The sequence below is a fragment of the Sus scrofa genome, chromosome 7, assembly GCF_000003025.6.
Source record: "Sus scrofa isolate TJ Tabasco breed Duroc chromosome 7, Sscrofa11.1, whole genome shotgun sequence".
NCBI classification, from domain to species: domain Eukaryota; kingdom Metazoa; phylum Chordata; class Mammalia; order Artiodactyla; family Suidae; genus Sus; species Sus scrofa.
In genome coordinates this window covers 89,606,984-89,622,439 of record NC_010449.5, presented here as the reverse complement: position 1 = coordinate 89,622,439, position 15,456 = coordinate 89,606,984, and the positions used below count along the sequence as shown (strand labels likewise).

The window sequence follows — 15,456 nt, the reverse complement described above, 5'->3', positions numbered from 1 at the left end:
ATTAAATACAGCAAATGGCAATCTACCTAAGCATGTACTTAAACGAGACACCTCTAGGGCATTACATTTTATCATATTTACAAACATTATTTCTTACTAGTCATTATTTTCACTTAAAAGAAAGTTTTAAAAATTAGATTTATCAAGTTAAGCAATTTAGTTCAATTTACGACAAAGAGAAGTAAATGCAAAACACCCAAGTGGTTTAACAACTTATCAGAATAAATGTGCAATTTTTAGAATGGGAAAAATAATGGAGAATTGAGTTTAGATGGTTGAGGTTCTCTATTACTAAACCATCTATTCAAGAGTATTTATAGCAACTAGAAAAGCATCTTGGAAGCTGGTCATCATACATACCTAAAGCAGTCAATATACTTTAAATAATAAATCAATAGTTGTTACAAGATACTTCCAACTATTAAATGTCAAGATTCCCATTCTGAATTATCATAAGAAATCTATTTGGAAGAATCAGGCCTATTACATGTAGTTAGTTCAGGTTTAGGAAACATTTGGTGATATGGAAAAATAATTGACCATTTTATCAATAACTTTAGAATAGACATGGCCTCTATAAGGTAACAGGGAAAGGTTACTATTATTTTTAACTGGAAGTATAATTTTTAATATTGTGTTTCACTTAACCCAAATTATATAACAAAGGATACATTTTCATATACAAATATAAAATAATGAAGGAGAAAAAGAGAACTCAACTTAAGAGTATGATCTGGCTATTCAAATGTTCAGATTTGCATACTAACTCCTCTACTGGGGAGAGATTTCAACAGAAGTTACTAAATTTCACCTGCAGGGCTATCATGTCAAGTGTGTATGAATAATAATAATTTCATGGCAGTGGTGCTAAGGGAAATATCCCAAGATTCTTTGTACAAGTCAGAACAATAACAGAATTAGTTGATTTGTGACTAATTAAAGCATGAACATCAAAGAGTTTATTAAAATTCATTCAGGATTCTTCTAATTCTAGAAACAGGTTAGTGTCCCAAAAGGTACATATATGGATAGTGTATATAAACAAACACGGAAGTGGGTGGCAACCATACTTTTCATAAAAATTAAAGTATTCTAAGTTCAAACATAAACTCTTCTTTTGGATATAAGATTAGCATCTAAATTATTTTAGTTATATAATGAGTTCTGCAAGAAGACTGAAAATAATCACTAGTTAGCTTTAATTAATTAAAGGTGCCTAATAGGTACAATTTAATTCATTAGTGAAGAAAAACATATAATTTTATACAATACCCATAGTGATAAAGGAAAGATCCATTTAATTAAGATTATAACTCTATGCTACCATGATAAAACTATTTCTTTAATCGGGAACTGCAAATGAATAAGAAAGTACCACTGATAATTCTTCAGTACTGAAAATTATACGAAAGTTCTGTAAAAAATTATAAACAAGACAAGGGGAGAAAAGAGGATAGAGATATTAAATTCATCGTCTCATTTAGTTCCTAGACATTCAGGACAGTATCTATGCTTCTCATCATTACTTTGCTAGGCAAGGTGTCTGGTGGGAACTTACTAGGAAGGACCTAGACTGGAGTCAGGGAGAGTGAATGTACTAACCAGAGTCCTGTCATTTGTAAGCTGTGTGGTCCTGGATAAGTCACTTGGTATCTACCAGGCCTTAGATTTCACATAAACAAAGGAAGATCGACTTCTGTTTAACATCAAGAAATTTTGAATGTTTCAAATTTAAGTCATTTTTATTCTTCATATTGTGTAGTTGCCACTACAGACTGTAAAACATATCAGGAAGGCTTATAATCAAACAAACCAAGTAACTAATTATAGCATATAGGCATGGCCAACCTATATACTAAATTTGCTAAGTCTAGTGAGGCCAACCTTTCACTTTTTCATTAACTGACTGCTACTCAGAAAGTTGCCTCCCCCTGGAAACATGAAAAACAGGAATCTTGTCCTATGTTGGCAATACACTCGCTCCCACAATTACAGCAGCCTTAAACTGAATTCCACTAAATGAAAAAAGTTGGCTAAAGTGAGACTGACAGGGCTGCTTTTCCTGAATCTTCTTAACCTTGACACCTAATCTGTTTATACCAGCTACCATCTACACACCAGATCAATAGAAGAGGTAACCTCTAAATTAAAGCTTGGCTAGGTTCTAAATTAAGAGGCTCACTCTAAAATTTGAAGTGAGTTACAGGAGTTCCCGTCGTGGCGCAGTGGTTAACGAATCCGACTAGGAACCATGAGGTTGCGGGTTCCGTCCCTGCCCTTGCTCAGTGGGTTAACGATCTGGCGTTGCCGTGAGCTGTGGTGTAGGTTGCAGATGCGGCTCAGATCCCGCGTTGCTGTGGCTCTGGTGTAGGCCAGTGGCTACGGCTCCGATTGGACCCCTAGCCTGGGAACCTCCATATGCTGTGGGAGCGGCCCAAGAAACAGCAAAAAGACAAAAAAAAAATAATAAATAAATAAAATAAAATAAAAAAAATATGAAGTGAGTTACAAAAAATATGTATATATATTGATGTATAGACTAAGACTCCTAAATAATCTGAAGGAAGACAAAATTCAAATCACAAGACAATACTTCAAATACATATAGGAACTTTTATAAAGCAACTTAAAGCATTTTATAGAAAATACCCAATTAACTTTCCTGACACTTTTGTGAAAAGTCAGGTATTTTCTATATTTTCCAAAAGAGGCAAAAAGAAACAAAGGAACTATATTCACTTTTCTTTTCTTTTTGTCTTTTTGGGGCCATACCCATGGCATATGGAGGTTTGCAGGCTAGGGATCTAATCAGAGCTATAGCTGCCAGCGTACAGCACAGCCGCAGCAACGCCAGATCTGAGCTGCGTCTGCTACCTACACCACACCTCCTGACAATGCCGGATTCTTAGCAAGGCCAAGGATTGAGCCCGAGTCCCCACGGATACTAGTTGGTTCATTAACCCTGGGCCCTGAAGGGAACTCCAAAGTTACTCATTTTCTAATGACATAGTTCCCTATTCCAAATCTAGTGTTTTAATTTGTTAAAAATGTGCTCAGTTCCAGGAAAATTGTAGTAACTGAAATGCATCAGCATTTTGAAAAATGTTTGATTTCACAAGATATGAGTGCAGAGACAGTGTATTTACTGTCTTACTTATTAGTGTTTCACAATATCACTTAGTTCAGTATCTGCCACACTGTGGGCACTCAATAAATATTTGCTTAATGACAGCTGACAATTTCTAAAGCTCATGTATCAGGTACTTTGCCAAGTGCATTACATATATTAGTTTATTAAGTCCTACCAATAACTCAAAGAGGTAAGTAAATCATTATTATTATTATTATTTTATTTTATTTTATTTTTTAGGGCCACACTTATGGCATATGGAAGTTCCCAGGCTAGGAGCTGAATTGGAGCTGCAACCATAGGCCTATGACCCAGACATAGCAACACCAGATCCGAGCTGCATCTGTGACCTACACCACAGCTTACAGCAACACCAGATCCTTAACCCACTGAGCGAGCCAGGGATTGAACCTGTGTCCTCATGGATACTAGTCAGGTTCACTACTGCTAAGCCACAACAGAAACTCCACTAAGTGAATTATTATTCTTCATTTTACTGATAAGGAAACTAAGGCCTAGGTTAAGTAACTTGCACAAAATTACAAAATGATAAAGCCAAGATTGTAACAAAGGTAGTCCAACTTTGGACCTTGTTTGAAGATTTTCACTGTAGAGAGAATAATAGACCAGCAGTATGAAAGTCCATATATACTCTCTCCCCTCAATTACAAGTCCTCGGAAAAAAGAGAAATTTCTTGCTCTTTATGTCTCTTATATAACGCCTAGCATAGTACCTTAATCACATTATTCTTCATTAAATGCTTCCTGAATAAAATCCAAATCACATAAACAAATCAGGCTTCTTTGTTCTCAACTGTAAAATGGAGATAAAGGTATCACCATAATCTGCCTCACTGATTCTCAAAGTGTGGTCCTTGGATCTGAAAGCTTTGTCATAAATGCAAATTCTCAGGCCCAATGCCAGGACTACTGAATTAGAAACTAGTATTTTAATAAGCTTTCCTGGTGATTCTCATGCCTGCTGAAGTTTGAGAACTACCAGTGAACATAATAGGATAATTTTGAGGATCAAATGAGTACAATAATGCGAAAACACTCCTCAACATGAAAGGTATCATCATCATCATTAAAAGTGTAAATTATGTTCCTTGACAAAACTTAGTGATTTTGCTATATTCAGTAAAAATGAACATCAGAAATGAAATTAATCACAAAACATTTTGTGAATAAAATATTGCAGATTTTATCTGGATAATGTATAGCACTCACAGATCCAGAGAAAAAGATGACAATGAGCCATGAGGTAGAAATCAGATAACTTGGTTTCATGGCAGTAAAGCCCAGAGAGATGATAAGCTGCACAGGCTTCTTACCTGACCAATGTCCAGTGGAGCTGCCAGATCTGTCTGTGCACGTCTCACTTACAGGTCTAAACACAGTTTCCCATCCCCCAGTAGCGTAGCGCCAATTGTGAGATTCCAAGATGAGTGTTCGCTGGGTGCCATATGCAATCATAAAGCAGTAGACCACATGATGGAGCTGACAGCCATAGCCACAGCCTTTGTTGATATTACACACTAGCTTCTTGGCTTTGCTGCAGTCCTTGGGATTCTGCAGTGAGGAAGAGATACAAAGGTGAAGACAAGCTACACAGAGAGGTTAACTTCTCTTTATAGGTGGTAAGTGTCAAAAATCATATAATAAGCCAGGGCTATTCCAGTATATTTTATTAAGCAAGGAATTCAGCTCTAGGACTGGATTTCAAAGAATCCACTGAAAATTTTATGTGCATACTTGGGGAGATGGTAGTGAAAAAGAACAGTTACTTTGAAATGTGAAATTAAGCAGTTACATTTTAAAGAATACACTTTCACTTCTCTATCACTCAGAACATGCAAATATGATCTTCTCTGAACTCAAAGTTGCATACATTGAGATCTTTGTGAAAGAAGTAAAATAGTTCATTTATTCCAGCTGCATTTCAGCATTTTGAGCTTATTATCTTCACTGATGAAACTAAAATCATCTTAAAGGAAAAACTGTAATTTATCTAATAATCCCATCTCTTTCCAGCATTTGAGATGTCTCAAACAAATTGTACTTTTTCATTATGGAAGTAAAGCCACTGAGTAAAAGGATATCTGAGTTCAACAATTACAAAATATCAGTCATTGAGTTTTTTTTAAACCAATCTTGATGATATTAGTAATCTTCACAATAAAATGCTGAAAATGTTCTATATTGGATATCTTGAGAATGTGTTATGCCAACTTTTAATCAGGAGATCCATTTTTCTATTTATACACTTTGCTATAAGATGTACAGCAAGTGGTTAAAACAATTTTATCTAATGGTGAGTGCAATGGGGTTAAGCAAATGTAAAAAATTCTTTTTCTCATTCTAAAGTTTCAATTCCATTGTAATTCATATTCCTGTTGCTAAATATCCCTAGGCATCTAAGTTCTTCAAATAAAAATTTGTTTTGACAAGGACTTCTTAGTCTGAGAAGTTTTTCAAACTATTCTGTCTGCAGGGGAAGAGAAAGGATGGGTACCTTCAGGAACTGAATCTTTTTTTCCAGAAAGCAGGAAGCAAGTTAATCAGCTGTCAATTGATATGAGCCTTTAATAAAGCAGTTGCCAAATCTACAACGACAACTATTTCTAGAGATATCATCTGTTCTGTCAGGTAGACCCTAGAAACAAAAGCTAGGATGGTAAAGCTATAAAATGATTCAGAAAGAAAAGCTGAGAGAGCAAAATGCAACACACAGTTACTTTCAGAAGTATCTTTCATATTCAAATGTACTTCTGCAGGCTGGTGCTTTTAGATCAAAGCAGAACCTATAGCATCAAGAACGTTCTGAAGAGTTAGAGCCCTTATGAATCCAAGAGAGCCCAAATAAAATTCAGCAAGATTTGGTCAATACTGTTTCCTCGACCAAGTACTAGGGTTGCTGATTGTCTTCACTTGAGACTTTGAACTTGTGGCAGACTTGTAAGGTGATAAAGATCCCCACTCCAGTTGCTACAGCCTTGAATGATTTGAAAGGAACAGAGGGAGTGCAATGTTAAACTAGTACTGGGAGATCAATTTATTATTTACTTTCTTAAAACAAATAACATTCTCAAGCTGATTCAAAGCTTTAATATTAATAGCTAAGAGAGCAAATAAAGAACACTGACATTTGTCGAATTTTTCATGATTTGTTAGAAATATAGCACTTTGAATATCTCTAAAATGCATGTGAATGAAAATGTCCTTCAAACGTTTTTCAATAAATACTCTTTTAGAACAGCTTTTAGATGTACAGAAGTACTACAAAGATAGTACAGAGATCCCATATACCTTACACCAGATTTTTTCTACTTTTACCTTATATGAGTATTCACATTTTTCTAAAGGAAAAAAGAGTAAGGGAACATAATAATTGAAATGTCTGACCTTTCGTTTTCAAACTGTAGATTTTTTTCACTTGAGAGTCACATCTGCCTTTAAGAAAAACACATGTACTGCGTTTCTTAAGAAAAGAGTTTAATTAGAACCCAATGCTTTGAGCACAAGAACTGAGAACTAAAAGAGAGCAATTTATGAAATGAAGCATTCGTTCAAGAGTTTTAATACGTCTCAAAGTAAGCTGAAGAAAGAATATATTAAATCTTTCTGTTATGTCACAGATAACACAGAGAAAGGGAAAAAAATCTATTATGTTTGGTTCTGGAAGGAGAAAGGTCTACATATACAAGGTAAGCAATGGAGGGCTCAAAGGCAGAGACTGATAAGAGAAAATTAATGGCTGTTTGGAATGATGATAACAGTTAAACAAAACACTGAAAAAGCTCAGATCCACAGCCCAATTTTTTTACCAAAATAATATTTAAAAGTCTGGAAAATTCAAAAGATCCTATTCAAAAAAGACTCAGAAAAAGGCAGAAAGACAGGGGAAAAAAATGTGTCTATTTCTAACACAAGATTAGGTTCATCAGAATAAATATCTAGAAGAAATAGGCAGATGTATAAAAGGTAAACAAAGCAACAACTCTGAGATGGACAGGGATTTATTCTGATGGAAAGGCACCTTACAGGAAACCCTTATCTGAGCTAAGTCTTTGTTATCCACCACTGTTACAAAGTAGGAACAGATAAAGAGATTTATGGGGAGTCTATAACAGGGCCATTGTTATACTTATACACATACATATATAAAATCTCCAAATTTCTTACCAAATAGACTTTGTCAATTATCACTGATCCTGTTTTTATGCTTTTCTATTAACGTCTGCAAAAAGCTTAAAGGTATGTCTCATCCATAAGCAAGAGTATACAGAAGAGCCTCATTACTAAAAGAAGCTTTGATCATGTTATCACTCTAGCAGGGGAGCTATTTCTGATGACAAAATCTGTTTTTCATTTGCTTCTTGTATGCTTAATGCACTCTCTTCTATATTTCTCTCCTAGTTATGCCCAAAAGCAGGCAGATTGTTTTGTTCTATCTTGTAATTCTTTAGCTCATTCCCCTCCCTTCCGTTTTATGACACTCCCTTCTTCCACTAATCTTTCTCTCTCACACTCACAAACACACACACACACACACACCACACACACACACACCACAATTTTTTCGGGCCATGCCTGCAGCATATTTAAGTTGCCAGGTCAATCAGAGTTGCAGCTGCCAGCCTACTTCACAGCCACAGCAATTGGGGATCTGAGCTGCATCTCTGACCTACACTACAGTTCATCACAATGCCAGATTGTGATGCAGGGGCCAGGGATTGAACCCGCGTCTTCACGGATACCAGTTGGGTTCATTATCACTGAGCCATGATGAAAACTCAAGGAAGCACTTCTTATTTGAAAGTAGGAGATGGGGAAATACAGATAGAAAATGCTCCTGCATGTTCCTTGGGAAAGTCTTACTTCTCCCTCCTTCTGTCCTGAGTATCACTCACTGATCAAGTAGAGGTGAATATTTGTTCCTTCAGTAAATATTTGTTAAGCACTTTATACAAGGAAACTTGGGAGATGACAATCAAACAGAATAAGAAATCATATAAATAAACATAATAGACAATTTAAAAGTTTTAAGACTGTGGTAAACAAGGAATTAAGGAATAAAAGAGGAAAAAAGTCACTTTCAGCTGTACTAGAAAGGGTTATGAATAAAACTACATTTAAAATAAATCTTTAAGATATAATTTATTATGTTTATGAAATGCTAAGTAAATGTGCTTTTTCCATTATTCAATGGAAGTCCATATTGTAAAGAATAATTCTGATGGGTAAAGTACAATTGCTTTGTCAAATAAACTCTATAAATTTTATTTATAAGGTAGAATTTTTGTATGTAAGGTCATCTTAAAGTCAGACTCATCAACAGGCACATATGTTCTTCCTCTTTTCAATGATAATGGTTATTCAAGTTTTAGAACAGGAGGTAAATTTGTCAAAATTACTTAAGACAACATGTTCTAGTTGAGGAACTCTGCACAGAGAGGTTTAAGATACAATTTTTTTGGTTAAGACAAGCTCTGTTATGAAGTCAGTTGTGTGATTTTGCTTCAATTTGGTAATTTAAAATGGAGGTAAAATACCTGCCTCCACAACCTCTCCATGCTCATCCATCCTTCCATCTCGGAGATACTCTGAAGCTAAAACACATGGTATATGCTCCAAGCTAATTGAAATACACTATCTCATTTCTGCTCATAATCTCAAGAGATGTTATTTCACACTGGATAAATGTAATACTTTTTGAATTCAGTGCTACAAGGTGGCCCAATCATGGGCCCTTATAAGTTAACAATGTTATGTAACATTTTTACAGTTATACTTTTGCAGCAAAGCTGTCACCATAGTACAAATAAATCAAGAAATGAGGACATAAAGCAAAATAGAGGTCTTCTGTATTGTTTCCTTTTGTTTAGTTTTCTAGTTTTTCAACACTAAGGCATTTCTTCTGACACACAGTTTCCAAGAAAGATGCTATCTCAACAGAACTGAAAGCTATATTTGTTCTCACTGTCCTATAAATCAACATTGGGAAGTATATTTAAATCCATATGCCTCTAACTAACATGGTATATTAAGGGAACTAGCATGGCATATTAAAGGAAGGTGCCTTTAGTAAATAAATACTCATTAAATCTAAATGAGTACTAATTCACTAAAGGCACCATCAAGATGCTAAAATATTTTAGTCTCTTACTTTGGTTATAATATGAAAATAGTTACTCTTGGATGCATTTCAAATTAGGAAGCCAGCTTACTTCCTACTTGGCTAAAAAAGAATAATTTTGAAACAACTAGTAAACCATAAGCATTATTATATTACTTAGGCACTGCTACGATTTAGAGGTTTCCAAGGCCTTCACTTAGTAAATAAGTGGTAACTGTGAATTAATGATGTAATATTACAACATAGTACTGATTCCATGGCTTTTAAATTAAGTCACAGTTAAGGCCTTTTGCCATGACTTTAGATTTCCTATACAAATAAAAGCTTCTTGAGAAAAAAATTTTCCAGCCACAATGTAATTTCTCTCACTTATCTGCCCAGAGTTACTACAGACCAAAAACACTGCAGAAAAAAAAAGGCTAAATCAACAACAAACAAGAGCATTTAGTCAATATAAACTGGACATAATATCACCAGGCATCTCTTGCAAAGAGTAAATGCTCAATAACTATTAGTTCGGCCGAACTGTATGTATAGAGACAAAATGAGGTCAAATCCACTGTCACAATAATACACTAACTGGTTGCAAGTCAAATTTTAGAATTCAGGTCTCTTAATCCATTGCCCACTCACTCCCTATGAGGTGGACCTAGAAGGGGGTAGACCTCCCTATCCACTCCCTCCTCATGATGTCTTCAATACAAAAAACAGCAAGAAGTGCAGGCTCCAAACACTTACCTGGTCATTGTGTCCCCAGCTTTATGGACGTATACAAACACTGAATATATATACAGTGAACAACATGATGTTCTAAAATACATAAATACTGTGAAATGATTACCACAACCAAATGAATTAACATACCTAACACTACACACAGTTATTTAATTTTTTTTTGGTGGGGAGACCACTTAGGATCAACTCTCTTAGCAAAATTCAAGTGTACAATACAGAATTATTAACTATAGTTACCATGCTATATATTAGCTCTCTAGAACTTATTCATCCCACATAACTAAATCTTTATACCATCTGGTCAGCATCTTCCCATTTCTTCCACCTTCCTGACACTGGTAACTACTGTTCTACTCTCTGCTTTTACGAATTTCATTTTTTAGATTCACATATAAGTGAGATCATGCAGTATTTGTCTTTTTATATCTTATCTCACTTAACCATAATGACCTCCAGGTTCATCCCGCTGTTGTAAATAGCAGGATTTTCTCCCTTTTTTTTGGTGGTTAAATGATGTTCTATTGCTATTTATTTTTTGTTTTGTTTTGTCTTTTTGCCATTTCTTGGGCCGCTCCCATGGCACATGGAGGTTCCCAGGCTAGGGGTCGAATCGGAGCTGTAGCCACCGGCCTATGCCACAGCAACGTGGGATCAGAGCCACATCTGCGACCTACACCACAGCTCACGGCAACGCTGGATCCTTAACCCACTGAATAAAGCCAGGGATCGAACCCGCAACCTCATGGTTTCTAGTCGGATTCGTTAACCACTGAGCCACAACGGGAACTCCTCTACTGCTATTTGTATAAACACACACACACACACACACACACACACACACACACACTACATTTTCTTTACCCATTTATCCCCTGACAGGAAGAGGTTGTTTCCATATCCTGGCTGTTGTGAATAATACTGAAGTGAACATGGGGTGCAGATATCTTGTCGAAATACTTTTATTCCCTTCAGATATATACACTTAGAAGTGGTATTGCTGTATCATATGGTAGTTCTACTTTTAATTTTTTTGAGGAATCTCCATATGTTTCCATAATGGCCAATTCACATTTCCATCACAAGGAATCAGTACAGAGTTTTCCTTTTTTTCTGCATCTTTAACAACACTTATTATCTTTTGTCTTTTTTGGTAATATCCATTCTAACAATCATGAGATATATCTCATTTCCCTAATAATAAGCGATGTTGAGCACCTTTGCATATACCTGCTGACCCTTTGTATGTCTCTTTGAAGAAATGTCGATTTAGGTTCTCGGCCCTTACTACAATAATCAGGTTACTTAGTTTTTTTGTTATTGAACTGAATTCATTACATATTTTTTATGTAATGAATTCAGTAGTAAAAAATAAGTATTTTTTACTATTCCACAGATTGCCTTTTGATTCTGCTGATTGTTTTGTTTGCTACGAAGATGCTTTTTAGTTTGATAGAGTTCCAGTTTTTGATTTTGTTGTTGTTGTTGTTGCTTGTGTGCTTTTGGTGTCATATCCAAAACACTGTTGCCAAGACATATATATATGTGAAGGAGCTTTCCCTCTCTGTTTTCTCCTAAGTACTTTTATAGTTTCAGGACTTGTATTTAAAGATTAAGAACCAGAACCCTGGGGATCCTTCTCTAGTAACATTCCTTATATAGGGAGGAGTTAAACCATAGATAGCTCCTATTTCCAACAAAGAAAGGTCAGTAAAAACTAAAGGAATAAGTGGGGTAAGTTAAATTGTATTGTACTCTTTGTCTGCTAGAATCACAAGACTAAATTGTTTTTAATTTGCTTAAAAAGATTTGCAACATCTAGCTTTGTGTTGGTAATGAAGAAAAGATTCATTAATAGTGTGATGAAAGCACTTCATTGTATTGGAAACAATTTGATTTTATTTCTCTAAAATTATTTTCAAAACCAAAGCAGAAAACATAATGAAGCGAACAAGAGAATTGAGGTAATTAAAATAAAGATTCTGGGCATAGTTAACCATGTAAGAGAAAGTTAAAAAGCATTCTCATTTTTAAAAGCCAGGACCAGAAATTATTATCTCTTAACATATTAGACAAGAATATTTTCATAGTAAAGTTAAGAAGTATCAAGGTGTGCTTTCCACTCCTCTCGTAAAGAACAATTTATTGCAAGTAACAAGGACAACACAATAGCCTAGACAGAAGTAGCCTACCCGGTGCTTCAGGAAATCAATTTCCCTGTGGGTATTTTTTTATAATTTAAGAGTGTAAACTAAATCGCGAAAAGATATCAAGATACATAGCTTACAGACTGAAATCCTGACAGATTGAAGCAAAAGGTAGATTGTTATTACACAGTTATAGAACAGGAAAGCTTTTCTTGGTAAGTAAAGCCAACAATTCGCTTACTTTAAATTCATTTTTTAAACTTTTGCTCTTTGCCTATTGTATGTTTGACAGCCATTTTTTAAAAAGATGGAAATCCTACAGATCCAGTAGAAAGGAACAAATGAATGTGGGGAATTTCTTCTACTGATGGTCTTTGAGACAGCATTCTGTCATCTCTGGGTATTCCAGGTAGTCTTTAAAGAAGCTCTACCTCAGGTTCAAGTACACAAGAGCAACCTTAATAATATTTTCTGCTTCCATAAGGGCTACATAGGAAAGGTAGAGGAAGAATGAGATACAACCAAGTCTAATTCTCTTATTCAAAATCTAATGTAAACAGGATTCTCTCCAAGGCCAGAAAAGAAATTTAAGTTACCTGAGGAGTCAGATTCTGCCAAACCTACATAAATGCACAGAAGATGTACCTTCTCAAGCACCTTCAATTTTTCTCCATAAGTTTATAGCCTGATCCCAGATCTCAGAATCAGCTGAATGGGTGAGGTTAAAAATGGCATGCTTACAAAACTAAAGTTGAATTTCACAAAGGTCCTCCACCCACCATCATTTTGCTTAACAGGACTCATGAGGCTCTGAAAGTCAAAATACAGGTATGATGCAGTAGACATTCTTTTTTTAAAAAAAGTGGGGAAAGGAGGGGAGGAGGTAGTAGTATGGAAAATAGGAAGGAGGAAAGGAGAAAAGGGGTGGAAAGAGGGAAGGGAGACAAAGAGAGAGGGAGAACAGAGGGAAAGAGGAAGAGGAGGAGGAGGAGAGAGGGGAGGGCAGGAAAAGAAGAGGGGAGAAAGGGAGAGAAGGAGAAAAGTAAAAGCGAACTCCAGAATGGTTAGCTCTGTCTTACACAGGATTCAAAAATAAAGTAGATGGCAGACACAAAACAGAAATACTGGCTGGAACTTTGTTCTTGTGCAAAGGCTACTGCAGAGGCTTTGTTTTGTTTTAGATAAAAGTCAGAATAATTTACACTGTTTTGCCAGTTCTTCTACTCTGCAAAATTCCATTCTTCAGAGCAGAAATGATACTTATAGCACTTGTCTACTCACTGGCTTTTAAATCAAACCATCAACAATAATAAAACCAGATGTCTTGCTACCTCTTTTCCTGGATAGAGGTTTTGTTCCATTTCTCCATGCAGCTGGCCATGCACTGAGAACCCACTGTTAGTGGGAGCATAAATTTCTTTGGAATCCCTAGTTATTATTATTTTAAAAACCCTCAAGATCACTTTCCACACTGCCTCAGTTTAACAGTGCTCTAACTCATGTTATTTTCTTTACTTTTCAAAATCTTTAACTTTGCATTTTTGCTGTTTGTTCATAAATAACTTAAGAACTACAATAAATTGCAAAAACAGTAGAGTTATTGTGCAACTTCCACACAGCTTTCCCCAATGAGAACATCTTACTTCACAGTACCTTATCAACATCAGGAAATTGACATCACAACATATTATTAACTATAATATAGACCTTATTTGGATCTCACCAGTTTTTACATGTACTCCTTTTTTGGGATAAGTGTAGTACTACTGAAAAATGTATAGACTCGTGTAACTACTGCCACAGTCAGTATACAAAATGTTGCCTCAAAATAAAGAAATTCTCTTACACTCCCGTTTTAGAGTCACATACTCCCTGCCCCAAAACCTTAATCCCAGACAACCAATGACCTCTTTTCTCTAGAACTAATGATCTCGTTTATCACTTAGCATAATGCTCTTGAGAGCCATCCAAGTTACTGTGCATATCAATACTTCATTCTTTTTTACTATTGGATAATATTCTGTTATGTGGATTGCACCACAATTTATTCACCCACTGAAGGACACCTGGTGTGTTTTCAGGTTTTGGTTATTATAAATTAATTTGCCATGCATGTGAGTGTACAGATTTTTGTGTGGACACAAGTTTTTATTTCTCTAGGATGAGTACACAAGAGCAAAATTGCTGAATCACATGATAAGGATATGTTTAACTTTATAGAAAACTGCCAAACTGTTTCCCAGAATGGCTGTATCAGTTAACATTCCCATGAAGAATCTGAAAGAGAGCTGGTTGCTTAACATGACTTTAGGCATTGTGACAGGGGTGTAAGGTGCATGTCGTTAAGCTGCATTTCCCCAACAGTTAATGATTTTAAACATCTTTTTCATGCACTTGTCATCCATATTTCCTCTTTGGTAAAGTTGTCTGTTCAAAGCTTTTCGTCCATTTTCTAACTGGATTATTTCTTACTATTGAGATTAGAGTGTTCTTAGTACATTCTGGATATGAAACTTTTCTTAGATATGTAATTTGCAAACACTATCTCCCAGGCTATGGCCTGTCCTTTCATCTACTTTACCAGGGTCACATTCTCAGGTCAAAAGCCCAATTTAGGAAGTTCCCACATGGCATAGCTGGTTAAGGATTTGGCATTGCTGCAGCTGTGGTGCAGGTCGCAACTGTAGCATGGGTTCAATCCTTGGCCCACGAACTTCCACATGCTGTGGGTGCAGCCAAAAAAACCCCCAAGTTCCCAATTTAATTATTTTCTTTTATGAATCCATTTTTTTTTGGTATAGGTTTAAGAACTTTTAGCCTAAGTCACAAATATTTATTCCAAAGCTTTTCTTTATAGTTTCATAGTTTTACATATAGGAAGCTTAATAGTTTTATATGTCACATTAATTTTATCTGTCAGATTTACTATCCATACTCAGTTAAATTCTAAGTAAAGTGTGAGGTTTAGGTCAAGGTTCATTTTTTTCCTATGAGATATATAATTATTCCAACATAATGTATTGAAAAGACTATGCCTCCTCCATTGAATTGCCTTTGCATCTTTTTCAAAAATCAGTTGCCCATGCATAGGTATATACTCGAAAGAACTGAAAACTGATATAGGAACAAATACACGTGGAGGCATATCACAGCAGTGCTCAAACAGCAAAAGTTAGAAACAGCCCAAATGTCCATCAATGAATGAATGAACAAATACTGGTATATCTATACAATGGAATATTATTCAGCCGTAAAAAGGAATGAAGTAGTAATACCAGCTATAACATATTGTAGAGAAGGTGACATAT

General features: G+C 35.5%; 1 protein-coding gene across 4 annotated transcripts in view; it reads right to left on the bottom strand.

Moving 5' to 3' along the window:
* The window catches only part of FUT8 (fucosyltransferase 8), a 284,866-nt gene that overhangs the window by 58,063 nt on the left and 211,347 nt on the right, over positions 1 to 15,456 (bottom strand). For all 4 annotated transcript variants that reach the window (XM_005666322.3, XM_005666321.3, XM_021098290.1 and 1 more), the window contains 1 exon segment: positions 4,465 to 4,702. In XM_005666322.3, the coding sequence (XP_005666379.2) occupies positions 4,465 to 4,702 (238 nt within the window).